This window comes from Salmo salar, chromosome 24 (genome assembly GCF_965601325.2).
Source record: "Salmo salar chromosome 24, fSalSal1, whole genome shotgun sequence".
NCBI classification, from domain to species: Eukaryota; Metazoa; Chordata; class Actinopteri; order Salmoniformes; family Salmonidae; genus Salmo; species Salmo salar.
The window spans coordinates 18,720,621-18,747,847 of NC_138314.1; the positions used below are offsets into that span (position 1 = coordinate 18,720,621).

The 27,227-nt window shown below is 43.2% G+C and overlaps 2 protein-coding genes across 3 annotated transcripts; one reads left to right on the forward strand and one right to left on the reverse strand.

The window, feature by feature from the left end:
* The first annotated feature begins 7,271 nt into the window (after nucleotides 1–7,271).
* LOC106585251 (nodal homolog) lies at nucleotides 7,272–8,895 on the forward strand. The gene is made up of 2 exons (XM_045706616.2): nucleotides 7,272–8,109; nucleotides 8,220–8,895. The coding sequence occupies exons 1-2, from the start codon at nucleotides 7,327–7,329 to the stop codon at nucleotides 8,370–8,372; spliced, it is 936 nt and encodes a 311-aa protein (XP_045562572.2). The 5' UTR covers nucleotides 7,272–7,326; the 3' UTR covers nucleotides 8,373–8,895.
* Nucleotides 8,896–11,818: 2,923 nt separating this feature from the next.
* On the reverse strand, nucleotides 11,819–17,701 carry eif4ebp1 (eukaryotic translation initiation factor 4E binding protein 1). 2 transcript variants are annotated; one of them, XM_014171267.3, is made up of 4 exons: nucleotides 17,525–17,701; nucleotides 17,183–17,318; nucleotides 12,693–12,884; nucleotides 11,819–12,378 (listed from the first exon to the last, which is right to left on the reverse strand). In XM_014171267.3, the coding sequence occupies exons 2-4, from the start codon at nucleotides 17,316–17,318 to the stop codon at nucleotides 12,347–12,349; spliced, it is 360 nt and encodes a 119-aa protein (XP_014026742.1). In that variant the 5' UTR covers nucleotides 17,525–17,701; the 3' UTR covers nucleotides 11,819–12,346. The 2 variants fall into 2 exon arrangements, with proteins under 2 accessions (XP_014026742.1, XP_014026743.1); XM_014171268.3 differs by having other exon boundaries at nucleotides 17,183–17,637.
* Nucleotides 17,702–27,227: the final 9,526 nt, after the last annotated feature.

Here is a 27,227-nt window from a genome sequence, read left to right on the forward strand (position 1 = left end):
TCCTGCAGTTCCTTCGGATAGAAGGCCAGTATCATGGCTGAATTCCTAACCCTAGCGGCTGAAGCAGTGCTGTCCTGTGTCCTGTGTAGGATGCAATCAGATGCCCTGTATTGTTTGTTAGGCAGCTCTTGGTCTGAACTGTGACAGAGAGACGCAGGCAAAACAAGCGAAGCAAATGATTTGTCCATACAAAACCAACCTCCTCTGCACCATGAACAGTAGCCAAGCGAGTGCGTATGCTTGGCATGGCAGGGGTTCTGTCATTTGGCGTGCTCTAAGTGCATTGGAGCTCATGCACAAAGTCTTTGAAAAATGGGATGGATATCGGTCTTTGAAGAACTGAATGAATCAAACTTGGATGTTGACGCCATTGGCAATAGGTGAGCGATGGTGTTTATTGGGCAGAGGATCACGAGGGGAGGGAGACCCGTCATTAGACGTAGAGCGTTTGGAATGATCATTGAGCTGTGTGGCAGACTCATCTGATGAGAATCCTGAGGCTCCACCCCAAAGCACAAGTGGAGATTTCAATGCTCTTGGTTAGAATTTCTGACAGTGAGTTTAAGAGCTGATACCCTGTGCAGCCGCTTGAACATGTTCAGCTCCCAAGCAAAGAACGCAAGGTGCCTGCAGGCTACAGACCCCCAAGGTTCCTTCAGTACCCTCATGGGAGTTATATGTAGTCCTACGATCACCATTTGAGCCTGTCTTCACTTGAGCTATGTGATCTCACAGTCAAGACTACCTTTTATTGGCTTTTGTTTCAGCAAAGCCTGTTGGAGAATTACATGAACTTTCTAACCATCCTTCATGCCTGACCAGCAGAAGATGGATCTAAAGCAGTGCTTCGGGACAAATCCAGCATTCTTACCTAAGGTGCTTTCATTATAACATGCTAACCAGACCTTAATCATAGCGGCATTTCACCCTCTTCCCCACTCCTCACAGGAGAGTTGTGACTTGCATACACTTTGCCCAGTTAGGGCATTGAGTGCCTATCTTGCTGCAACAACAACTGTTCATCAAACAAAACAGCTTTGTGTGTGTTTTGGGGAGAACACCAAATGGTGCGCTGTCTCGAAGCAGAGACCGGCACATTGGATTACCAATGCAGAGTCAAAATCATATGCTGCAGCATGTAGACCAACTCCAGATAGCGTAGTAGAACACTCCACCAGAGGTATGACTACTTCATGGGCTTCCCTGGACTCTGCAAGTTGGATAACACCCATGACTTTCATGAGGTACTACAGACTCAATGTTATGTCCACACCATCAGTGGGGCCTGTGGTTCTGGACAAGGCACGCTCTCTCAACCCAGATAAGTGAGTGTACTGTAAACCTTGTGCATAGTTACTTATCAGTGAGATGGATGTTCTATACAGAGGTCATCCACTCTTGGTGCTGTTGCACCCAATTGAAGCCTCATTTTGTAAGTTCTAGCTTTTAACTTGCTTGTGTATACCGATGTTTAACACAGTTGAAATTCTGTGTTACCCTGTTGGGTAATTATATTCTGTTGCATCCTGTGGTGGATACACGGGCGTCCTAAGGACTCATCTGGACCAAGTTAAATGGTGAGTTATCCCACTCTGTTGTCCACACAACCTCTTTGGTACAGCATCTCCAATATGTTGTTTGGCGACCCATTACGAAAACAAAAGAGAACATTGGGTTACGGATGTAACCTTGGTTCTCTTAGTAGAATAATGGGTAGCCAAGCTTTCATGTCATTCCTCCACCTCCGTGGGGTTCAAGTGAATAGACAATATGTCACACCACACTGCCTTTTATAGTGACAGGTCACATGGTTACAGTAAGGGTGTGGCGTGACTGTAAACATCTTTGGTATGAAGCATCTCAATCACATCGCGGGAAGGAATTCCCGTTACTCTTCTCAGAGAACCAAGGTTACATCCGTAACCAAATGTTATTAACGTTGAGCTTGAAAACGCTCATAATCTTCCTGCCTCAGACAACTTGTAGAACAGCTAAGGGCGTCATTAGATGCTTTTTTGCCCTCCCGCATCACTTTATACACAGAAGATCTCCACTAAACATAGAATCACAGTGTTTATCTGCTTCTCCATGACCACCGATAACTTCACAACGAAGTTGAGTACAAATACAAGGTTGCCAATGTCTTTGCAATTGTTAAAATTGCAAAGGATTTAAAAAAAAAGGATTTAAGAAAATTTAGCCCGGGATCACTCCAGTAAAAGATAAATAGCCTACCAACTGCATAGGTTATAGGCCTATACATTTCAATGATATTGAAATAAAGTTAATGTTCATTCAATTTAGTTTTATTTTGCTATTTGGATACCGTCTAATATTTGCCTCAATATATTTAATGATGGGTAGCCTAGCATTCCTTTTGTAAAGGATTTCTTAGCACATTCTTTCCCTATTTGTTCCCCGTACTTTTTAACTGCATTGTTGGGAAATGGCTTGTAAGTAAGCATTTCACAGTAAAGTCTACACCTGTCGTATTTGGCGCATGTGACAAATGAAATTGGATTTGATCATGTGCTGGATGTGCCAAATCTTAATTTAGTGCATTTATTATAGGGTAAGCATTAAAATAAGACGCCTCAGTATTTGCAGCCATAGGGTATAATCTCTCTCTAGGAGCTGATCTGTCGTCAGTATTGTGGGATAATTCTAATGTTAAGGTAAGATTTGAATGGAGAAAGCTGACCCAAGAGCAGCGCTGCCTTTCTTTTGCAGCCAAATATGATATAAATAAAATAAAAGACAACTTAATAGAAATTTAATTTTGAAAGTTGTGGTGAATGTTTATTTCATTAGATTAGTCTATTTCGCATAGGCTTACATATTTCTTAGATGTCTTAAATGTAATGGAAAAATATAGATTTCCGCCTAAATATACATACCCTAAAGTAACTGCTATCCATGTGTAATTACAATGATTCTGACATGCAAAAACATGGAAAGACGACATCTGGGAGATTATGAGGAAATGATCAGAAGATAGATATAAATTACATAGTTCAAGCACACACAAAATAACATTTAAAATAAAAGAATGATTGACAGGCTATAAGTGAATTATTGATAACTAGAGCTGGAAACACGTCAGATGGCTTCCACAACATGTGAACAATATCAGAAAAAATGGGATTGATAGACCTAACAACTTGAAATGGGCAGATGTTTTAGTAAGTCGTGTCAGGTGTGGTCACAGGGCGTTTCCAAGCGTCTCTAAACCTCTCCAAAGTGGCATATGTCTGTAAATTAGATAATTCCAGTGCTATTACATATTTGCAATCCCTAATGCTATTTGTTCAGTATAAAACAATTTCTACCATATCAACCTCACTCAAACATTGTGGTGGTGTTATGGGGTATCCAGAGTATATTCAAGTATCCTTTCAACCTCTCCAAAGTGTCCTAATGTGGTAATAGCACTGTTTTTGCACACTGAATGTGCCTAAAAGTTATTGGTCAGTATAAAAACTAAATTTATACAACGTCAACCTCTCTCAAACATTGTGGTGGTGTCGGGGACATTCGATGTTGCCATTAAGACATACATCATCAGATAACATTGGCAATAGGCTAGATGTGTTCCTACCAACCTAAGGATTACTTTGATACCCCCCATGTACAGTGCCTTTGGACCCCGACCCCTTGACCTTTTCCATATTATATACATTGTACTTGGGGTGGTAAATCAGAGTTTACCAATTGAACTGAGATTTCTGCCTCGCGAGAATACGATCAAGGGAGGGTCGGAAAACACTACCGATACTGTAGAATATGCTAATGTTTAAACGATTCCCTTAATTTGTTCAGAGCACTTTGAATAGCGCGTAGTTATAACGCAGAAATGCTTGTTTTTGCGAGACTGTCCTTGAAAAATATCATGTCTCGGGGTTTGTTTTGAATTTTCTCAATGGCAATATTAATCTAACCATTTTTGTACCCCCTCTCCTTGAATTTTCTTTGCATCTCAGCCATATTTCTTTCGAAATCTGGTTTATTTTTGGAAAGTTCTTTTGATTCGACAGAAGGCTGTAGGGCAAACTGTTTTTCAAGGTAAGCGAGTGACAGCCTTTGATCTGAAGCCATTCTTGTGATTTTTGCTATTGTAAATGTTTGTAGGCCTATGTAGCCAAATTGTATCTATGATCGTATGCTAGCCATTCATGTTTTTGGTTTTCAAATTCAATTGATTGGCCATGATTTGGAAAGGCACACCTGTCTATATAAGGTTCCACAGTTGACAGTGCATGTCAGAGCAAAAACCAAGCCATGTGGTCAAAGGAACAGTCCATAGACCTCCGAGACAGGACTGTGTCAAGGCACAGATCTGGGGAAGGGTACCAAAAAATGTCTGCAGCATTGTATGTCCCCAAGAACATAGTGGCCTCTATCATTCTTAAATGGAAGATGTTTGGAACCACCAAGACTCATCCTAGAGCTGGCCACCCAGCCAAACTGCGCAGTCGGGGAGGGGCTTTGGTGAGGGAGGTGACAAAGAACCTAATGGTCACTCTGACAGAGCTCTAGAGTTCCTTTGTGGAGATGGGAGAATCTTCCAGAAGGACAACCATCTCTGCAGCACTCCACCAATCAGGCCTTTATGGTAGAGTGGCCCGACGGAAGCCACTCCTAAGTAAAAGGCACATGACAGCCCGCTTGGAGTTTGCCAAAAGGCACCTAAAGACTCTGAGACCATGGGAAACAAGATTCTCTGGTCTGATGAAACCAAGATTGAACTCTTTGGCCTGAATGCCAATCATCATATCTGGATTAAAACCTGGCACCATCTCTACCGTGAAGCATGGTGGTGGCAGCATCATACTGTGGGGATATTTTTCAGCCCCTGGGACTGGGAGACTAGTCAGGATCGTGGCAAATATGAACAGAGCAAAGTACAGAGAGATCCGTGATGAAAACCTGCTCCAGAGTGCTCAGGACCTCAGAATGGGGCGAAGGTTCACCTTCCGACAGGACAACGACCCTAAGCACACAGCCAAGACAGCGCAGGAGTAGCTTCGGGACAAGTCTCTGAATGTCCTTGAGTGATTCAGCTAGAGCCTGGACTTGAACATCTCTGGAGAGACCTGAAAATAGCTGAGCAGCAACGCTCCCCATCCAACCTGACAGAGCTTGAGAGAATATGCAGAGAAGAATGGGAGAAACTCCCCAAATAAAGGTGACAAGCTTGTAGTGTCACACCCAAGAAGACTCAATACTTTAATCGCTGCCAAAGGTGCTTCAACAAAGTACTACGTAAAGGGTCTGAATACTTATGTAAATGTGATATTTCCATTTTTTTATGTAATAAATTAGCAAACATTTAAAAAAAACGTTTTGCTTTATCATTATGAGGTATTGTGTGTAGATTGATGAGGTTACGATTAAAGTATTGAGTCTTCTTGGGTGTGACACTACAAGCTTGTCACCATATTCTCTCAAGCTCTGTCAAGTTGGATGACATGGCCTATAGACTGAATTGAATTTTTTTTTAATCAAATAGGGTACCAAAATATGGGGACTTTACATTTAAGAGGTTAATTTCACTTGTAAGCTTCATATACCATTGTTTTTATTTAACGCAGTTGAAATTGGTTCAGTTTCACAGCCGACCAAAATCCAAAATATTGCTTTTGAAACGTGGATATCGGTCCCACGATCAATGGATCGGACTCTTTGGAAAGTATCTCCAATAAAAGGGCTTTGGTATTTTTGTATACTATCTAATTGAAGCACTTCAATGGGTTGGATTTCATATTGATAGGTAGAAACCCGACAATAAATGACTATTACTATAGTCAAGAAAATGTGGTCATGCGAGTTGTTGATGACATTATTCTATTTATTTTTGTTTATTTAAAAAAAAGGCGGCCAGGATGATGCAGGAAACGTTGGTGAAGTATTCACAAAAATAGTAATTAATATTTAAAACAAGCAATGGTATACCTAATTGGTTAATTCAAAAAATATGTTTGTCTATTAGAGAACCTCATCTGATCTCAAAATGTGCTTGTCTTGTCTGGCCTATTAAAAAATATATGTTTAAGTAATATCACTGTTTTTGAATGTTTGATAAAGGGGTTCTAACAGTTGGGATCTTAATAAATGAGAAAAGGATTATAGTCCTACCTGTAAATGTCTTCACAGTTTCGAAAGACAATGACCTTGGCTAAATGCTGTCTTGTTGTCCTCCGATGTGTACTGGGGATCAGAGGGTTGTTGAGATGTTTGTGATGGCTGGTGTCATCAAAGGGCAGCTGTCCACTATAAATTCCCTGTCTGGATCTCTGTCTGCTCACGGCATCATTTCAAACCAAGAGAACCTAGAGGAAGGAGGCCAGTTGTTGCCATCTTCCTACTGTCTTTACTTTCAAGGTGACTTAACGCTATAGTGGATACACCGCTTCAGTCAAAATGGTAGGCTTGGCACGGCTCGTATTTTGCGCGCTCCTCGTCTGCTTTTTCAGGCTTGGCAGTTCGGAGAAACTGTTGCACCATTCCCGGCATTACAAGAGCTCACCCGAGTCCAGTTTAGGATATCTGAATTCGTACCATCCCCATAGGTACCCTCTCTACATGATGCAGCTGTACCGCTCCATCAAGACCGCAGCAGATAACAGCCCCTCTTCACACGATTCTGATTCAGTCCTCAGTCTGATCGCAAAAGGTACGTAAAGTATTGATTTCAATTAATTGTGTTAGGCATATGAAAACTTAAACACCATTGGGAACATTCCCAGAGGATCCTTATTTTGTTAAATTTATTTGCCATTTTCAATTGGCTTTCCAACATTATTTTATGCATTTACCGTGCCTATTATGTCTTTAACTTGCTACTTTTTGGACCAATAGACTGGCGCGTGTATTGTAGTCTTATATGATGATGTAGTTTGACCTGTAGTTCAAGCAAGCGTCCGAACCAGTCCACAGATCTCTTCAGGCTTGTCCTCTCCATCACTGCCAGGCACTTTAGTTGCAGGCAGTCTTATCTGTGTTTATCAGATCCTCCTTTACAACGCAGAAGTGTCACAATGCTTATTCGGCTTTAAAGGGTTTTTCTGTTTTATGTGAGCGGGTGTGTGTATTAGCCCTACAGACGTCTGTACAAAGGCGGTTGAATACACATCATCCTCTGTCCTGTCTTCCCTCTCCCTCCAGCGGTTTGACATTTTGTTGAATAGTTTGGCTAGTTTATGGTGAAGTCTGCGTAAAGTTTGTCTTGTTGATTGCGCACTGACTGCATACAACTGGTTTGCTGACTTTTGTTCGTTTTTTCCAGGATGCCATCAAGTGGGTGAGAAATGGACCATCACTTTCGACATGTCCTCCATCTCTGCGAGTGACGACGTCCAGCTGTCAGAGCTTCGGATCAGACTACCAGCGTTCTCCGCCTCCAAGCACGTCACATTGGACATTTATCACTCACGAAAGCAGGACTGCGAGTCTGACACTGAACTGTGCAGCGAGGAGCGCCTTCTCTTGGGCAGCTTTGGCGCATCGCCCAGTGACACCAGGTCTCAATGGAACGTGTTCAATGTGACAGCTCTGCTCAAATATTGGCTGCACCAGGGAGACACAGTGACGCAAAGCCAAGAAGCAAGAGTCCTTGTGATAGAGAAAGAACACGAGAGTGGTGCACCGGACGACGGTGAGGAAATTGACATGGCCTACATCGGGCATCTTACGCACAGGAAAAGGAAGGTTCACCATCCGACAGACGAACGGGTTATGATGGTTGTCTTCTCCAAGCACAACCTGCCCCGAGATGGCGAGAGCGCACCCACTCTCATCCGTACTGTGGAGCACTCCAAATACGCAATTTTGGACCAAGTCAGCCGTGAAGCTCAAGGGCGACGCCACAAGAGAAACCGAATGGAGAGAGTGCGGATGGCCGGCGGAATTGCAGCTAATGCTACTGGGTCAGCGGCTGAAGCCGTCCAACGCCCACTCTGTCGGAAGATTGACATGTGGGTAGATTTCGACCAGATCGGCTGGAACGAGTGGATTGTGTATCCAAAGCGCTACAACGCCTTCCGCTGCGAGGGCGAGTGCCCAACTCCGGTGGATGAATCCTTCAGTCCCACCAACCACGCATACATGCAAGTAAGATCTAAAAATAAAACAACACTTTTTATATTTGGTTTAAGTTCCTAATATGCATTTATGTTCAGTGCAGCTTTTCGTAAAGCTTATTTTCTTTTTGTGTTTTTCAGAGCCTGTTGAGACTGTACCATCCGGATCGCGTGGGTTGTCCGTCCTGCGTGCCCACGCGCCTCAGCCCGCTGTCCATGCTGTACTACGGGGACGAAGACGTGGTGTTGCGGCATCACGAGGACATGATCGTGGAGGAGTGTGGCTGTCACTGATACCCAAGCCACATCGGGCCCGCAACCACAAAGACTATTGTGAAAACACTTATTTAAAAGGCTTCACTTGGAATATATTGTGCGCCATGGAATGACTCTTGAAGGTTTGGTGTCCATCTACCTTAAGTTGTTTGTGGTCGTTATCACAAGGAAGATCAATTCATTTGCTATGGTCCTTACTATACCTTATTCTATCTAGGCCTATGTCATGATCTCAACTGGAACCACAGCATTCCATATTAGAAGATTTGTCCATGGTTTGAACCAGCATGATAAAGATGTACTGTTATTTATTTGAATATTTCAAGAAGAAAGACTACCCATTTTGTGTGTTTTGTGTGTTACGTTTTATATTGTGTTTGTCAGTGTTTTGTAATTTTCAAGAAGTGAAAGAAATATGCTGCCAAAATGGTGCCTTAAAAGTTATGATTATTTTGTATTTTCACTCATTTATTAATCCTTTATTACAATATATATTTTTGTACATACAATGAAAAAATATATTAAAGCATTTTATTCCGTTCATCGAAGTGACATTTATTGATTTAATCCTCTAAATAAATGAGCGAACTCTAGGACATTACAGCGTCATCTTCGCCTGAACTTTTGACTGGCTTCTTGATGTAATTGACTCAAAACCAATAGTCTACATGAGGCTAGCACAGCCCTGATCAATCCTAATCTGTTCTGAAGCAGTCATGACGAACTGAACAAAACAAGTGTGTTTATGGCTTTTCGAACCAGTCACTTGTGAACAGCTTTACCACCCTGACCTCAAATCCACATCTATTTTATAGTGTTACTGCTCAGATTATGGGAAGTCGTCAGTGCCCCTAGCATAAAAAGGCCAAGGCGAGCAACTTCCTAGTTGTTTGCGTTCAAAGCAGCGGGTAAAGGGAGAAAATGAAAAGAGCAACAGGTAGGAATGGAGGGGTCAAGATAGGGGTGGTGATTGGATGAAAGAAAAAAGCTTTTTTGGGGGGGGGGGGGGGGGGGGTGCCAGTAATCAAGACTGACAGGAACAGGGGCATACAGACCCCCTAACAAGAGCAGAGGAGTTAGTGAAGCTGTGTGCAGGAGGGGTAAAGTGCAAAAGGTCCATCAACACCTTCACATTTCCCTGCCCTGAAATTACACCTATCCTTAGTCTCTCTCTTAGCAAAAGGAATGACACACTGCCCTCACACACCATTTTAACCTGTGTACCAACTACTCAGAGGCAGGTTGAATTACAAAACTAAGCTGTTCATGTTATATAAGCAAATACAGCCTAAACTAAAAGCAGTGTGATCACAGACAGTCAAGAGGTCAAAGCTGAATTCAAGGCTATCATCAATGCCTTATTAACTAAAGATGAACTAATACAGATTAATAATCACTCTTGCCTCTGTGACAAGCCATGCTGACAAATAGTATAGCCATTTAAACCGGCTGATCTGTTGGGGTACAGAAGTCTGTCATGTTGTTCATTGGGTCCTACTGTGGCAGGAGTCATTATAGGGCCTGGGGTTGGACCCTTGACAGTGTTTGTTCATACACTAGGGCCCAGTGGGGAAAAGGCCCAGTGGGTTTCCCGTTAGCGAAGCAGCTTCATGACAGTGGCAAGGAGCCAGGTGTCACAGATTCTCACACCGACTAAAACCCTCATGAATAACCCTCTTCTGTTGCCCACCACACCCACGGCATCCTGGTGGTCAGCTCATTGTTCAGTCTAGTTTTATTTATTTATTTAATTTTTATTTAACTAGGCAAGTCAGTTAAGAACAAATTCTTATTTTAAATGACGGCCTACCCCGGCCAAACCCAGACGACGCTGGGCCAATTGTGTGCCGCCCTACGGGACTCCCAATCACAGCCGGATGTGATGCAGCCTGGATTCGAGTGGGTTAATGGGTGGGCTAATATTGATTCTACATCGGGATTAGAGCCAATTTGTGTCCATTAATTACATTGACGTTGATGTAACCTAAATGTTGTTTTACAATGGCGGATGGATAGCAGCCTTATTTTTATTGGTGCAGATTTACAGAGAAAAGATTGAGTGTGACAGTGTGCATATGATGTTGTGTGTTATTGAATTCTGAGGGAGGAACAAACCTTGGTTCCTGCTTGGCAAGTAGGGAAACTGTCAACCCTACAGTGGATGGGAAGAATGAAGTGCTAGACTTGACAATTTAGGCAATGTCTGCTCTGCTCTGATCTGACTGGACCTGATACCTGCTTTAATGCTACATAACTAGTTGGACAGCAACTCACAGCCAGGTGATATCACAGTACGCTTATGTATGTTACTCTCTAAGGTACAGGATTTGGTTGAAATGGATGGAATAAATGGAATAAAATACTTTAAAAAATAAAAAATAAATAAATAAAAGCATCTAAAGCATATCATGTATGTTTAAAAAAAGACTGGAACCAATTTTTTTTTTTTAATAATCACAATTCAAGTTATTTCATTTAGAGCCAATATGCATCATATGCCTCTGCTTATGTGCAGAGTACAGACAGACAGTGTAGCTCTTTGATGAGAGGAAGGACATCATGGTGTGTAATGATTACCGCTTTTCAGGCTGCTGGTTCTGGAATGTTATCAGTTGCAGGAGGGAACTTCCTGAAGAATTCCACTTACGTCAGTCCTGCCACACTACAGATGCTGGAAATGTACAGCTTTCCTTCACAGATGAACGGGAGCGTGCCAGTGGATTTGTAGCTGCGGCGCTGTTAGCCTTTGATGGATGTGAACAGCAAGTTCAACCAGCGCGTTTTGATTTCGAGCGAAAATTTTAAAAAAGGTAACATCAATTAGGTATAATTGGCTGATGGCTTCATGTACATGTCTAATGAAACGTTTCAGGACCAGATAGGATGACATTTCATTATTATGAGTTAAAAATGAAGCCTATGTGAACTCAAGAACAGTAGGCCTAAGTGTTTTATGATTACTTATCTGTTATAAAAAAAAAAACTATTCTCTCTTTAGTATTTTTCCTTTATTTAACTAGGCAAGTCAGTTAAGAACAAATTCTTATTTTCAATGACGGCCTAGGAACAGTGGGTTAACCAGCTTGTTCAGGGGCAGAACGACAGATTTTTACCTTGTCAGCTCGGGGAGTCAATCTTGCAACCTTTCAGTTACTAGTCCAATGCTCTAACCACTAGGCTACCTGCTGCCCCTGCTATATTACTACTATATTACTGGTGGAATAACCATTTCTTGGGTCATTAGTTTGTTTTCTGTCAGATACAAAGTGTTTTTCCCGAAAGGAACATGTATTGCAGTCGGTCAACCCATTTACCACGAGACTAATGACACTTGCCAGATAACCAAAAGTGCCCAAGGGTTTGACAGAAGCAATCCTTTGATTCTGGAATACACGTAGCCTACTCATTCTATCAAACACCCTTTGTGCACTGGTTACTTTTTAGGAAACAAGTCTACTACCAAATATGTTTTATTTTCTTTATTGATTCTTCTTACAAACCATGTGAAAATGTTGCTTTTTGTCTCAAATTTCTATATATTTGTTTTTACATTCCTTTGTATGACAATCTTTTTATCTGCAAAAATGAATAGTATTTTGAAGGCAGTGAAGTGTGGATAACCCATGATAAGATTGATATGAGTGACAAAATAATTTTAAAGAATGAAAGAAATTGAATCTTTACCTCCACACCACTCCTCTGGAGCAGTCTTTTTAAGTGTAGCTGCTGGCCCCACAAGAGAAAGGCCCCAGAGGTGAGTCAAGAGGGTAACACTTCATTCACACGCCTGAACCACCTTTGAGTTATTTTACAGTAACAATACAACTGATATTTAAAGTTAACAAACCGCAACTAATGGACTCATCTGTAAACACAGAAGGTGACAAAATTGTAGCAAGTCTGGGTGGGGGATTGGTTGGGCCTCTTCTTCAGCATCATGGTAGTAAGTGACGTTGTTTCACATCCCTCTTGAATGCTCATTCCACCACCAGTTAGATGTCCATTTCAAACTGTGCATCGTCCCCTTCACAAACACACACACACACACACACACACACACGTGTTAATTTATTTATTTCCTACTCACCTTAAATATGTGTAGCCTGGCAGGCAATACTAACATAAGGGTAAATATTGAAACTTAAAAATGACCTGAACCCCATTAGGTACCAGTAAATCTGAACATTTGATCTTATTTCACTTATTAAATACCATTATATATTTTCCATAAAACTAATACATCTCGTATGACTGTTTTCGGGGATGTTTTTTTTGGCACATTGTAATGCCTGAGATAAGAGTAAATAGTTGGCCTGCCTGACAGGATCATGTTCTTACCAGTGCTTTTGTCAGCAGGTGCAGTGATGTTGTTGTTCAGTGGCTCTCTGTTATGGGCCTTTACATTGTTGATGTGTTTGGAGGGTGGGCTGGTGACCCCTGGAATGTTGGGGAGAGAGCACGGTGGAGTCCTGGCCAGCGGGGAACTGCGGCACTCCAGCAGGAACTTCCGGTCGTAGATGATTCTTGTACCTGAGGGGAGAGGAGGGTATGAGATGTTCATGTAAATTTAATGGATCGAACAGATCGTACATTGGCGCACAATCCCACCATATAGGACTAGTACTCATCCTGTTCTGCAGTCAGATTTGGTTCAAAGCCTGCAGCTAACCACATACACCGCAGGTTGTGTAATCTTGGTTAACCCATACCTGAAATTTTGCATAATTTGGTCAGATGCCTTATTTGTTTTACGTAGTCTGTCCATGAGAGATTAGGTACAGTGCCTCTTTCTCACTGTGACGTGTGAGCTAACAGTTGTTCTGAAACACTGAGGTGTTTGTGTGAAGTGAAAGCCCTACATACATACACTGAACAAAAATATAAAACACAACATGCATCAATGTCTAAGATTTTACTGAGTTACAGTTCATATAAGGAAATCAGTCAATTGAAATAAATGAATGAGGCCCTAATCTATGGATTTCACACGACTGGGCAGGGGTGCAGCCATGGGTTGGCTGCCAGGCGTGTAGAGTGGCCTTTTATTATACCTAGCACAAGGTGCACCTGTGTAATGATCATGCTGTTTAATCAGCTCCTTGATATGCCACACCTGTCAGGTGGATGGATTATCATGGCAAAGGAGAAATGCTCTCCAACAGGTTTCTAAATATATTTGTGCACCAAATTTGTGAGAAATAAGCTTTTTGTGCATATCGAACATTCCTGGGATTTTTTATTTCTGCTCATGGAACATGAGACCAACACTTTATATGTTGCGTTTATATTTTTGTTCAGGGTAAATACTAAATTACATTTGTAAAGTTATTTTCCTTACAACATAATCTCCAAGTACATAAATCAACATACCGCCCTAATTATTTGCTATGCATGTGTATAGTTTAATCTGATGGTTAATCAAACCGAGAGCGATGCCAGATATCCCAGATAAAGCCATAATCTACATCAACAAACTCAACCGATAGCCTACAACAAATTAACCTTTATATTAACACAAAATAAAACTAATGGCATCAACATGATTGATTGAATCCTTGACACAGATATGTGCAAAAACTGTTCTGTTTGTACTGTCCTCTGTGCCAATCTGCCCACAGAGTAAAGTCACTGATATCTGCTCACAAAATAGTGGTTCAATGCAAGCTATATCGGCCAGCTGCTTTCTGTGCCAGAATTTCCCACATGATAAGTTGCCCAAAAGGAAAAGGCTCAGCAAAAAGGCAGAGGAGTCATCTGTGGGATCCCTCAGTGCATTACCCCTCTTAACATTGGATTGATATTAGAGGCAAACTGGATGGCGCGTGCATCCTAAATAGCACCCTATTCTCTGTATAGCGCACTACTTTTGACCTACAGGCCCTCTACAAAAGTAGTGCACTATATAGGGTGCAATTTGGGACACAGCCTGGCGGTTAACCAGCTCACCACCATATCAACACACAAATATACTCAGGAAATTAAGCCTAGACAGAGTAGGAAAGCAATCATATCTTGCTTTTAATGTCATATTTTACATGACTTTCAATGCATTTCAAATTATAAACGTAAATTATGCATTTCAAATTGTATGTCACATTTGTTAATGGTGTTTCTTGTTACAGAGGGTTCAAAATGGCAGCTGCTGAAAGATAAGAAACTGCAACATGATCTGGCAAGTTCTGCTAGTGCGTTAATCATCTCTGAATCAGTGTTGAACGCCACCACCAACACCTTAGCTGTGACCATGTGAAGAGGGAGGAAGTGAAAGGCCTCGTGTGGAAATGCTTTAAACACATCACGACAAGACAAGCAACAAGCGGGGCGGCAGGTAGCCTAGTGGTTAGAGCATTGGGCCAGTAACCGAAAGGTTGCTAGATCGAATCCCTAAGCTGACAAGATAAAAATCTGTCCTTCTGCCCCTGAATAAGGCAGTTAACCCACTGTTCCATAGGCCATCATTGTAAATAAGAATTTGTTCTTAACTGACCTGCCTAGTTAAATAAAAGTAAAGTGTCCTTATAATTACATTGAAAAGGGCATGCCATGCATGATGCAAACAAGTATGTTTTCTGGAGATGTTTTTAAAATGTCAGATACTTAAACATTTCAGATAATGTCAGGTTCTTTTACTTTGCAATGCGTCTAGCAGTGTTGTAGTGGAATCACTAAAGCACGAGTCCCAAGGCCCCTTTGCTCGAGTCGAGTCACGAGTCCCTATGGCTGAAGTCCGAGTCCCAGTGCTCAAGTCCTGGTCCAAGTGCTCAAGTCTGAGTGATGATTAGTGGGTTCATTAGACATATTTGATATTTTGGTTACTGATGTTTTTTTGTTTTCTCGTATTTCTGGCTCGCTGACTTGGTGCTCGTCTGTTGCTACTAGATTTGTGCCTCTATAGATTTGCCTCAGATTTAGTAGAAGCGCGGGGCTGCAGGGAAGATTTTCATGTGAGAAATGAAGTAACGCAAATACTTTCCTCCTGTTGCCAAATGGTCATAATTGCCTGCAATAGCCTATAAAACAAATAAGTCCTTCATACACAGGCTCACACAGGTAATTTAATGTTCAATAGTTATGTCAAATCAGTAATGATGTTTTGAAGGGATGAATGGTCGCTAGAATGAATTGGCTATTGCACCTGACCAGATTATTATTTGCAATAATTGTAACAGGCTCTCAGCTACTCTTTTGTAATCACTGACTGATATTTGTGTAGTTATTTATTGCAGTGAAAAGTAAAGGGAGACTTGTCAGAACCTGGCTATGGGATGCAGGGGGGAAGGCGAGAGGGGAGGGGAAAGGGGAGAGGGGAGGGGAAAGGGGAGAGGGGAGGGGAAAGGGGAGAGAGACACATAGCTACACTGCTGTTTTACTCTTAAACTCAATACTAGTGTTTTCAATTTCATAAAGCAGTTTGCCTTTTTTAACAAGGAAAAGCTAAATAGTAAGAGGTTGACTGACTGGTGGTTATGAGGAAGCAAGTGAGTCGCTTGCGGGATGTGTAGACTATGATCGGAGGCAGAGCCTGCCCACACTCATCGCTTGCTCACAAGGTGATGTAGGCTGTGTCCATCCTACTGCTAGAGAACAGAACTATCGCTGCTCTGCGCACCCAGTGCTGCTAATTTTCTGCTTATCATAGTAGCCTATCCAGTCCAAGTGCAAATACAAGTCATAGGAAGGCGAGTCCAAGTCGAGTCACAAGTCTTTAAAATCGGAACTCGAGTCATGGACTCATGTACTGCAACGCTGTTTCACACCATATTGAAAGGACTAATGTTGCATAGATCCAAGTGCCTCCTATGAATAGAACATGAAAAAGTTGAATGTAAGAAATGTTACAGAAGCCTGTCAAAAAACACAAGACACCTGCATTTACAAAGCTTTACCTATAGATGTACAGCCTTACATATGGATTGTAAGGCTGTAAGGCTGAAATGGGGTACCAGTCTACTCAGTGACACCCATAGAATACAATTGTGAAGAGTTTACACTAATATTAGTGTCATTACTCTTATTGTGGAACTGTAACTGTGAGGAATCACCTCACTATCCAGCCTATTGCACTGTACAGCCTTATGTATGGATTGTGGATCCATGAAATGGGGTATTAGCCTACTCAGTGACACAATTGTGTAGTTAACACAAATATTAGCGTCTTAGCTAGTTCTTATTGCAGGACTCTGATCCCACTGTGAAATGAGCCACATTAGCTCACTCACCATTCTACATAGTTATGTTCTGTGTGTGTCACTGAGTAGACTGATACCCCAGTTCACGGATCCACAATGCATAGGTAAGGCTGTACACTGCAATATAAATGTTCAATACACATAGTAGGTTGAGTTCACACAAATATTAGTGCCTTAGCTATGTCTTATTGCTGGACTCTGAAACCACAGTGAAACATAGGTATGTGGACCGTGGTGGTGCACGAAAAGCTAAGCTAACGAGCTAACAAGCTGATGATGCAAATAATGGCACTTACCAGCTGAAACAAAAACAACAACAGCCACTGTATGCAATGCAATGAGGTATGAGCATATCGCTGGCTAAAGCCTTTGTCAGTTTACAACATTGCACCACAAACATTTTTGCTAAATAGATTTGTTTGATTGCTAGACAGGTGTCCTTTGTCTAGAGGTTTGATAACCCTATCGAGATTTGTCTTATGGGCACCTGCACAGCTCGAGCGCATGGTAATCAGGCTAACAATCGAATCATATCCCGTTGAGTTATAACCACGTCATAAACAGTTATGCTTTTACATATTACATAGCTATAACACAGACATATAACTAGTCCTATAAAGGCTAGCTATAGCTAGCTACCTCCAGGTGTTGTGCTGAACAGAGTTCCCCCGGGAGTAGTGGAGTAGTCGTTGGGCATGTGCGAGGCGTCGTTTATGGTCACCCGCCTGGTCGGAATGGCCTTGCTAGTAGTGGTCTTCTGACAGCCCGTAGACATCTTCAAAACACAGGGGCGTTTGCTAATAACTACAAATTGAACAACTTAGCTAAATATCTTGGACTTGAAAAACGACAAAGTAAACAACGTGCCCTGTTGCTGCTTCCTCAATTGTTTGCTTTGGGTCGTTAGCAAGCTAATTCCTAAATAAAAACAAATACTTTATTTTGTCATAAGTGCAAATATTGTTGTATATCTAAACTAACCACACATTCCCACACGCAGACCGACAGACCAGGTTCTGTAGGACCTTCGCAGCACACGTTCTTCCACACACAACACGCACACAAAAACAGACAGGAAAGAGCTGCTCCAAGCAGAGAATTGACATTACGTCTCCCCCCACTGGTGGATGGCGTTGCTATTTCTTCGTTGGTGGGGTTTATCGGCGGTTGGCATCCAACATTATGGTGCATTACCGCCACCTACTGTACTGGAGTGTGAGCCAGGGACAAAGATAAACTAAATCCAAAATATTTGAGACTATATCTAATGACGTTCTACTCAATATACTCTTTAAACTAATTTCCTGTATCCCCTTCTCCCTCATACTAGATCTCAGCCTCTCTCTTTCCCTCTGATACTGCCCTCACTGTAGCAATACATGCGCCACGGTCTCTGTTTCCTGGCAATAATCACACTTTCCTGTTGAATGCTTTCCAATCACATTTAAGTGCTTATTCAACTGGCTGTGTCCCACCCGTAATCTTCTAAAAATAGCCTCTTCTTCTGTCCCTTCCTGCCATCCTCCCCTCTCCAACCTTCCTCTGTACTTGAAATAAATGCCTGCCCTTAGTATCTCTATTCCACTGCTCCTGCCATCTCTGCACCATCACTGTCCATATCAGGCTTTTTGCCTCTGCCTTGCTCATTGAAACTACAACATCCCCACTTCTAAGTGCTTGTTTAGCCAGTACATCAACTGCCTCATTCACCTCCACCCCCACATGGGCTGGAACCCAAGTAAATCTTATCTGTATATCCATCCATCTAATCCTGCCATGGGTTTGTAGCACCTCATAAAGCAGGTATTGTCTGCTACGTGACCTAACGGACTGCAGACTCATTAACACTGCACATGAATCAGAGCAAATAACTACTCGGTCTGGCTTGACTTTCTCCACCCACTGCAAAGCCAACAGTATAGTCATCAGCTCCGCCGTATATACAGCCAGATGATCTGTAAAACGTTTTCTGACTTCCACCCCACATTCCTGCACTACAAATGCTGACCCAGTAGGTCCTGTCCTTGGATCTTTTGAACCATCTGTGTAAATGGCCACAAAATCCTGATACACAGTATCAAGACTTCTCTTAAACAAATCAGATGTATCAACACCCTCCCTGTCTTTCTGAAGTCTCTCTGACACTTCTAGATCAACTACTGTCTATGGATTTACAGGAATAGCTACCGTTGGACTAAACACCCTTCCATACAGTCCCATCTCCTTCGCCTGGGTATTACCCACCCACCCAAAGCTTGTGTTCTGTCTTCGCTCATGTTCCCAGCATGCCTGGAAAATCCATTTTGCAGGATGAAACACGCCATGTCTCTGTAGGTTGACCCAATAATTCATTATCAGCTACTGTCTCCTAATCTGCAATGGCATATCCCCCACTCCACCTTAGGGTAGCCACTGGGGATGTCCGAACGCCCCACTACATATTCTGAGTCCTTGCCCCTGTATGACATCTAGCCTTTCCAATGATGTCCAGGCTGCCGAACCATACTCTATACTTCCATAGTCTACTACAGATCGGATCAATGCAACATACATGGTCCTCAGTGAGGAACACCCAGTGTCAAAGTATACCCCACGGAACCTGAAGGCCCCCACCCTCTCCAAGTTTCTCCCATATAACCTCAAGCATACCTCATCTACCACCTTCCTCCTGGTAAAGAACACTGTCTGAGTTTCTTTACAGAGAACCTGAATCCCCACATTAATGCCCACCGTTTCACCTCATCAATTGCTTCCTGTACCTTCCTGACCATGTATGGCACATTTCTTCCCCTCTTCCATAAGGCCCCAACATCTGCAAATAACGACCTCCCAATATCCGGCTGTACCTGAGAGTAAACGTCATTGATCATGATTGAGAACAACAGAGGAATAATCACGCTCCCACCGTTATCCACCAGGTAGCTGCCTGAACGTGACTTTCCCACCCTCACCTGGATAGACCTTCCAAACAGGAAATCCTTTATCCAGTTGTATGTTCTTCCTCCTACCCCCATAATGTCAAGCTTGATTAACAATCCCTCCTTCCAAATATTACACCTTCTCCACATAAAAAAAGACCGCTACAACAGTCCCCTTGTTCACCTGAGCCCTCCTGACCTTTGCTTCTAAGCAGAGTACTGGGTCCATAGTTTCTATTCCCCTCCTGAACCCACTCTGATGTGGTGATACTAGCCCCCTGCGCTCCAGGAAGTTAGCCTCTTCATAATCATACGTTCCCTTATCTTACATACATGAGGTGTTAAAGCTATTGGCCAATAGCTTGTTGGCCTCGTTGGGTCCTTCCCTGGCTTACCGAGTGGTACCACTACTGCCTCCTTCCAACTGCCTCACTGTGTTGTACAACACCAAAACCTTATCCAGGGCCTCATCACTAAGATGGGCCAACATAACATAGCACACCTCATCTTTCCCAGGTGAAGTTACCCCAGCCTAATGCCTATCTATTGCCCTTTTTACTTCTGCCATGGTAAATGGTTCATTCAATGGATCATTTACATCCTCCCTCCTATCCAGCACTCCAAGATGCTCCTCTCTCATACTCTCTTTCCCCCTCTGCCCCTCCTCTGACAAATTTGCTGAGCTATGCACTTCGACAAAGGCTTTCGCCATCATCTCTGCCTTCTCATCTGTTACTGCCACATCCTTCCCACTCGTCAACACTGGATAATTCCACTCCCTTCTGACCCCACTCATCCTCTTAATCATCCCCCACAGGTGGGGTAATGATCACTCCCTACTGTCGACTCCTCACATACCTCCCACTCACAGATTCCTGCCATCACACTAGATACCAGAGTGAGGTCCAAGACAGACTCTTTCCCTGTGGCTACATCAATCCTGGTCCCTCGGCCATCATTCAGGCACACCAGATCTTTAACTTCTATCAGATTTTCCATCACTTGACCATTTCTATCCACCCGTTTCCCCCCCAGAGCATGTTGTGGGCATTCAAATCCCCACACATGACCTTACTTTTATCCTGGCCCTCCACCCACTCCTAGGTCCAATACCTGACATGTATTATAGTAGTTCACTACCACTATCATCCCTCCTCTCAACCATACCTCCACATATTCCTGTTCAATACCTGACATGTATTATAGTAGTTCACTACCACTATCATCCCTCCTCTCAACCATACCTCCACATATTCCTGTTCAATACCTCTGCTTAGCATCCTGTAGGGAAGTCTTTGCTTCATGAAGGTGGCACCCCCCATATCGCCGCCCACCTGCCCCGTAATCCCCGGTCTAGATGCTCCTAACCATCTCTCAGAGCTTTTGGAAACCCATTCACTCAGAGCTTTTCCCCTCTGCGCCATTTCCTTACAGAACACCAAGTTCCCATCTCTTAACACTTTAGCATTGACAACTTCCCCAATCAACTCTTATCACAGCAGTCCTTATCGGACTCATAGCCCCAACTCCCCCTTCCTCCCTAAACTTCTGAGTCACTGTTGCTCCTCCTCAACTTAATGCTCCCCTCACGTCTTTTATTGCCCTTCCTCGGCACTTTCTAACTCCGAGCTGCCGCTGTTGCTCCCTTCAAACTTCCCTTTCTTCCTCCTTTCTGTCTCCATAGACCTCTCACTCCCCTCCAAACCCCTACTCCCTTTCTCTCCCGCTTTCTTACTCCCTCCTTTATTTGTACCACTATGCTCCATACTTGCTTCACTTTCTGCTCCATCACTATCTCCTACTATCTCTGACCCAGTCACAGCACAACCGTGCCGAACCGCCGCCATACCGAGTAAAATTTGATTGTTTGTTTATCAACGATTGAACGCTAGCCACAGCTTTCCAAACAGTGGTCACTGGTCCACGAAAACAAACTCTCACGCCCCGTTGTGATTTTACGCTCCTCTCTCTGCCATGAATTACGCTTCTCTCTCTGCCATGAATTACGCTTCTCTCTCTGCCATGAATTACGCTCCTCTCTCTGCCATCAATTACGCTTCTCTCTCTGCCATCAATTATGCTCCTCTCTCTGCCATCAATTACGCTTCTCTCTCTGCCATCAATTACGCTCCTCTCTCTGCCATCAATTACGCTCCTCTCTCTGCCATCAATTACGCTTCTCTCTCTGCCATCAATTACGCTCCTCTCTCTGCCATCAATCACGCTCGCCACCTCCCGTATTTCGTCTCGTGTTGCTATTTGTAAAATCTTCTCCTTCTTTGATGAGGTTTAACCACGGTTGGCATCCAATAAATGTTGCATTACCGCCACTAGACTAGAGTACAACACCCTTATGCTTTGCTCGAAATGTTTTTTTTTTTTTTAACAAATACCCTACACTCACAAAAAATTAAATAACAATAATAAAAAATAACACCACCCTACTCCACTATTTAAATCTATTTAGTCCTACCTCAGGTCAACAACCTGAAAGGATGGGACACCACCACTTAACACACCCTGTAACTGTTCTGATGTCAAGTCTCACACACCCAAATACCTCTCTGCAGCTGCCACCACAACCTCAATTGTCTGCGACTTATGTTCCATCCCTGCAGAACAGCTGATAACCATTGCTACAAATGCTAAAAATCCAATCTTACGGAAACATATATCACTTGTTGGCCTATTCCTCTGTACTGGTACAGATCTACTACTCACACCACTCCTCTCAGGATCCCTCCCCCTTGACCCATCTTCCTCGACTTTCTTCACTGCCTCAGCATATGACAACTTCTGCACTACTCTAACCCTGGAAACCTCAACCTGCCTCTCTCGCATGGGACATTTCTGATCCCCAGCCCCATGGGCACCCCTACAATTAACACATACCACTACTTTCCCCAATGCTACACATGCCTGCTAACACATGCCCATAAGCTTGTCACCTGTAACATCGTAATGTATTCGGCACAAAAGCTCGTACATACAGCTCAGGATAACTTATATATCCTAATATCACTTTGTCGGGCAAGAAATCAACATCAAAACTCAAAAGAACAGACAATGACTCTTCTGTTTCACCACTCTCGTCACCCTGTCTGCGTCACACCAAACGACGAGCATCACAAACACCTGGAATCTTCCCCTTCAGTTGATCAACTTTTACATTTATCGCTACCCCAGTAATCACTCCTTTCAATGGCGCCCTTTTCTTGAGAGAAAAACAATTCACATTTCTTGCCCCCCATTCGTTTAACACGGAGCACCTTCTCCCTCTGATCAGCAGAAACACAAACAATTATCACAAGACCCCTTCTGGTTACCCTCAGCGATTCCACATCACCCAACTCTGTTTTCACCCACCCTGAAACCACAAATGGATGAGCCAAAAGGCAAGGGTCCACTTTTTCCAAAAACTTCCCTCCTACTGTCAGACTCATCTTTATCCTGATCCTCGGTGCAAGCCTCGGGCTCCGAGAACTTCACTACACCTACTGCCCTCATGCACTTCAATTTCTCCTCCTGTCTTCAGCTAACTCTGCTTACACTTTCTACCATTCTTCAACAAACAATCTCCCTTTTTCCCGCCATTCATAACTGACTCAAGCTCACACTCTTCCACCCTCTCTCTCTTAGTCCTCCTCTGCCTCTCTTTTTCCCTCTATTCCTCCTCCATATTCCAAGTATACGTCTCCTTATGATAATACTGCACTTCTCCTGACGTACATCTTGTTCTTGTCTTCTCAAGGGACGCCATTTAACCGTCTGTCACAATCTCCGTACAATCAGCACGAGCCCCTTGGGATGTAGCACTCAACAGTGCTAAGCTCCTACCCATTATTCTCAAAATACACAATTAAATACTACAACCCCTGAAGATTTTCCCAGCAGTTCACTTAAGCTCGGCTCTTCAACACCATTAATTATTAAATCTAACAACTATCTCTCTCTTCCCTCCCGTATTGCTGGCACTGAAATAGCACGTTTTCCACTGTCTCCATCTGCTCCTGACAGTGATCACACCTCCCAGTCAGATGTTTCCCCACCAATTTCAATGTACTGAGCCTTGGGTGTTACACTTTCCTCCCTTCTCTCTCGACCTGAGGACCTCCCTGCCTTCACCTTTTCCTGTATCGTATACAGGTGTCTTCCCTTTCCCTCTCTGTTCCACAACTCTTGCCATTTGTTTTTAGCCACTGATTCAAGGTTCTTACCTCTGTTCCCTACACCGCTGAAAATGTGAGCGGCTCTTGACCGCACATACAGGAGAGAAGGATGGAACAAGATGTGTAGAGACTCGGCCAGGGCACATTTTTTAATTATTATTTTTTTGGTTCTTTTTAACCCCTTGGATTCAACTTTACTAATTGATATTTCAATATCAACATTAGGATGTTTGAGAGTCTGCTTGGCGAGAAGATCCACCACCTCATTCCCCTCTACTCCCCCGACATGAGCTGGTACCCAGAGGAACATCACAAATATCCTCATCTGTCTCACCCTAAACAGGCCCTGCAAAATCTCAATCTTGTCTTACATTTTTTTTACATTTTAGTCATTTAGCAGACGCTCTTATCCAGAGCGACTTACAGTAGTGAATGCATACATTTCATACATTTTTTTTCTTTTCTTCTCCCCATACTGGTCCCCCGTGGGAATCGAACCCACAACCCTGGCGTTGCAAACACCATGCTCTACCAACTGAGCCACACGGGACCAGAAGCTAAGGATGATACTGATACCGAGTAGACTGTATCACAGTGACGTCTAGATGGCTACCAATATTAGTTATTTCTTGTGTAGGTTGCTATCCTACTCGGAATACACATAACAAAAATATAAACGCAACAATTTAAAAGATTTTACTGAGTTACAGTTCATATAAGGAAATCAGTCAATTTAAATACATTTAGGCCCTAATCTATGGATTTCACATGACTGGGAATACAGATATGCTCTAATCTATGGATTTCACATGACTGGGAATACAGATATGCCCTAATCAATGGATTTCACATGACTGGTGTAACCGATGTGAAATGGCTAGTTAGTTAGCGGTGGTGCGCGCTAAAAGCGTTTCAATCAGTGACGTCACTCGCTCTGAGACTTGAAGTAGGGTTTCCCCTTGCGTTGCAAGGGCCGCGGCTTTTGTGGCGCGATGGGTGGGGTGGGGTGTCAGTTGTTGATGTGAGCAAGGGTCCCTGGTTCGAGCCCGGGTTGGGGTGAAGAGAGGGACGGAACCTACACTGTTACACTGGGAATACAGACTTCTCCGTGACACAAATTAATTTAAGCTCATCAGTACTGCACATGAGTCAGAGCAGATGATTACCCTGTCTGGCCTCCACCCACTCTTCAGCCAAGAGTACGGCCAGCAACTCCATTGCGTATACGGATAAACAATCCGTTGCTCTTTTTGTCACTGCCACCTTACATTCAGGAATTCTAAAAGCTGCACCTGTCCTCCCTGTTTTATGGTCCTTAGATCCATTAGTGAATATATTCAAGACAGCATAGTACTGAGTTCTTAAATGTTCACTTAAAATATTTACTGGATCTACTCTTTCCTCACCAGCTCTTACCCTGTCAAGCAACCCTAGGTCTATCATTGGCTGAGGGAGCAACCAAGGTGGGATAGCAAGAAGAAGGGCTGAACTCCTATCCAAACAGTCCTATCTCTCGCCATGACATTACCTATCCACCAAACATTTGTATTCAGATCTCGTTCATGTTCCCAGCACTCTAGGAGCACTTTTTTGTTGTTGCAGGATGTGTAACCTTATGTCCTTGAAGATTTACCCAATATGTCATGGTTAGTTGTTGTTTTCAACTTTAAACGCCATCTCCCCCAACTCTACCTCCAGCGCTGCCAACAGGGAGGTCCTGACTGCTCCACAACATATTCTTAGAGCTTGAGCCTGGATTACAGCTAGCTTTTTTAAAAAGATGTAGGAGCGAGCTGCTGATCCATATGCTACACTGCTATAGTCCAGTGATGACCTTAATAGCGCTATAAATAAAATATTCAACACCATTCTATCCGCCCCCCACACCATTCCTGACAGGCAACGCATCACATTCAATATTTTATTTCCTTTAATTACTACTCTGTTAATGTGTTCTGCCCATGTAATTTGAGTGTCAAACCTGACCCCCAGAAACCTAAACACTCCCACTGTAATGGGTGCGTGCTGGTGGCAGGGAAGTCAGGCGCAGGAGAACGAACTTGGTATAAACGGAGTGGTTTAATAAGGGCTCACAAAACTCCGAAAACCAAAATATACAAAATAATAAAAGTGGGTACAAAACCCGTCGCACACCAGAACATAACTTGCACATAACGTACAATCAAACAATCACGACAAGGACATGAGGGGAAACAGAGGGTTAAATACACAACATGTAATTGATGGGATTGGAACCAGGTGTGAAGGAAGACAAGACAAAACCAATGGAAAATGAAAAATGGATCAGCGAGGGCTAGAAGGTCGGTGACGTCGACCGGCGAACACCGCCCGAACAAGGAGAGGGACCGACTTCGACGGAAGTCGTGACACCCACCCTCTTTAGATTCCTCCCATACAGCTTTAGGCATATTTCCTCCCCAACCTTCCTTCTAGTAAAAAACAGTCTGTGTTTTCTCAACTGAGAACTTGAAGCCCACTTGAGGGACCACTGTTCAACTTCTCTGATCGCTTCCGGCTGTAAGACTATGGGGAATATTGCTCCCTGTCTTCCACAACACCCCGTCATCCGCAAACAATGACCTCCCAGTATCTGGTCTCACCTGAGAGAATATATAATCAATCATAATGGAGAACAACAAAGTACTAATCGCACTTCCCTGGAGGGTACCATTATCTACCTCATAACTTTCTGACCTAGAGCTCCCCACCTTCAATTGAATTGATTGTCCAAAAATAAAATCCTCCAACCCCCATGCTATCCAATTCGATGAGCAGGCCCTCCTTCCAAATCATATCATAGGCCTTCTCTACATCAAAGAAAACACCTCCTTATTTGCATGTGCCTTCCGTATGACTGACTGTAGACACAGAACATGATCCATCGTTCCCCTGCCTTTCCTGAACCCACCTTGATCTGATGACATTAGGCCTCTGCTCTCCAGGAAGTACGTCAGCCTTTCTGTTATCGTCCTTTCCATACGTTTACAGACATGAGATGTCAAAGCTATCGGCCTATAACTTGATGGATTAGTAGGGCCTTTCCCTGATTTCCGTATCAGCACCACTACTGCCTGCTTCCAACTGTCAGGCAGCTTTCCTTCCTGCCACACCTTATTGTAAAGGCCCAATACTTTTCCCATTGCGGTGTCACTGAGACGAGCCATCATGATGTAACACATCTCATCCTCCCCAGGAGATGTTACCCCAGCTTTAGCTATTGCTCTCTTAATCTCATCCAATGTAAAAGGAACATTCAATGCATCCTCCACCACCTCTCTCTGATCCAGGATCCCTGGATGCTCTCCTCTGACCCTCTCTTTTCCACGCTGTCCCTCGTCCTTTAAATTATTTCACAAATGCCTGGGCTAACATCTCTGCCTTCTCCATGTCTCTCACTGCAACAGTCTCCCAACTTTTCAGCACAGGGAGATCCCAATCTACTCTGACCTCACTCATCCTCTTAATCATCAACCATACCTCTTCCACTGGAGTAGTCCTCTTAGCTGTCCTCTTAGCTGTCCTAATGGTCCTCCTTACTACTGCTTATGCTTGTTAATACTGAATCATGTGCTGATA

What these genes read in the sequence shown, in the direction of transcription:
- LOC106585251 (XM_045706616.2), top strand. Translation starts at nt 7,327, where the DNA reads ATGTCCTCCATCTCTGCGAGTGACGACGTCCAGCTGTCAGAGCTTCGG. An exon ending in CCAACCACGCATACATGCAA is followed by an intron (nt 8,110 to 8,219) that starts GTAAGATCTAAA and finishes TGTGTTTTTCAG; the next exon opens with AGCCTGTTGAGACTGTACCA.
- eif4ebp1 (XM_014171267.3), bottom strand. Translation starts at nt 17,318, where the DNA reads ATGTCTACGGGCTGTCAGAAGACCACTACTAGCAAGGCCATTCCGACC. An exon ending in GTTCAGCACAACACCTGGAG is followed by an intron (nt 12,885 to 17,182) that starts GTAGCTAGCTAT and finishes CTCTCCCCTCAG; the next exon opens with GTACAAGAATCATCTACGAC. An exon ending in ACCTGCTGACAAAAGCACTG is followed by an intron (nt 12,379 to 12,692) that starts GTAAGAACATGA and finishes GTGTTTGTGAAG; the next exon opens with GGGACGATGCACAGTTTGAA.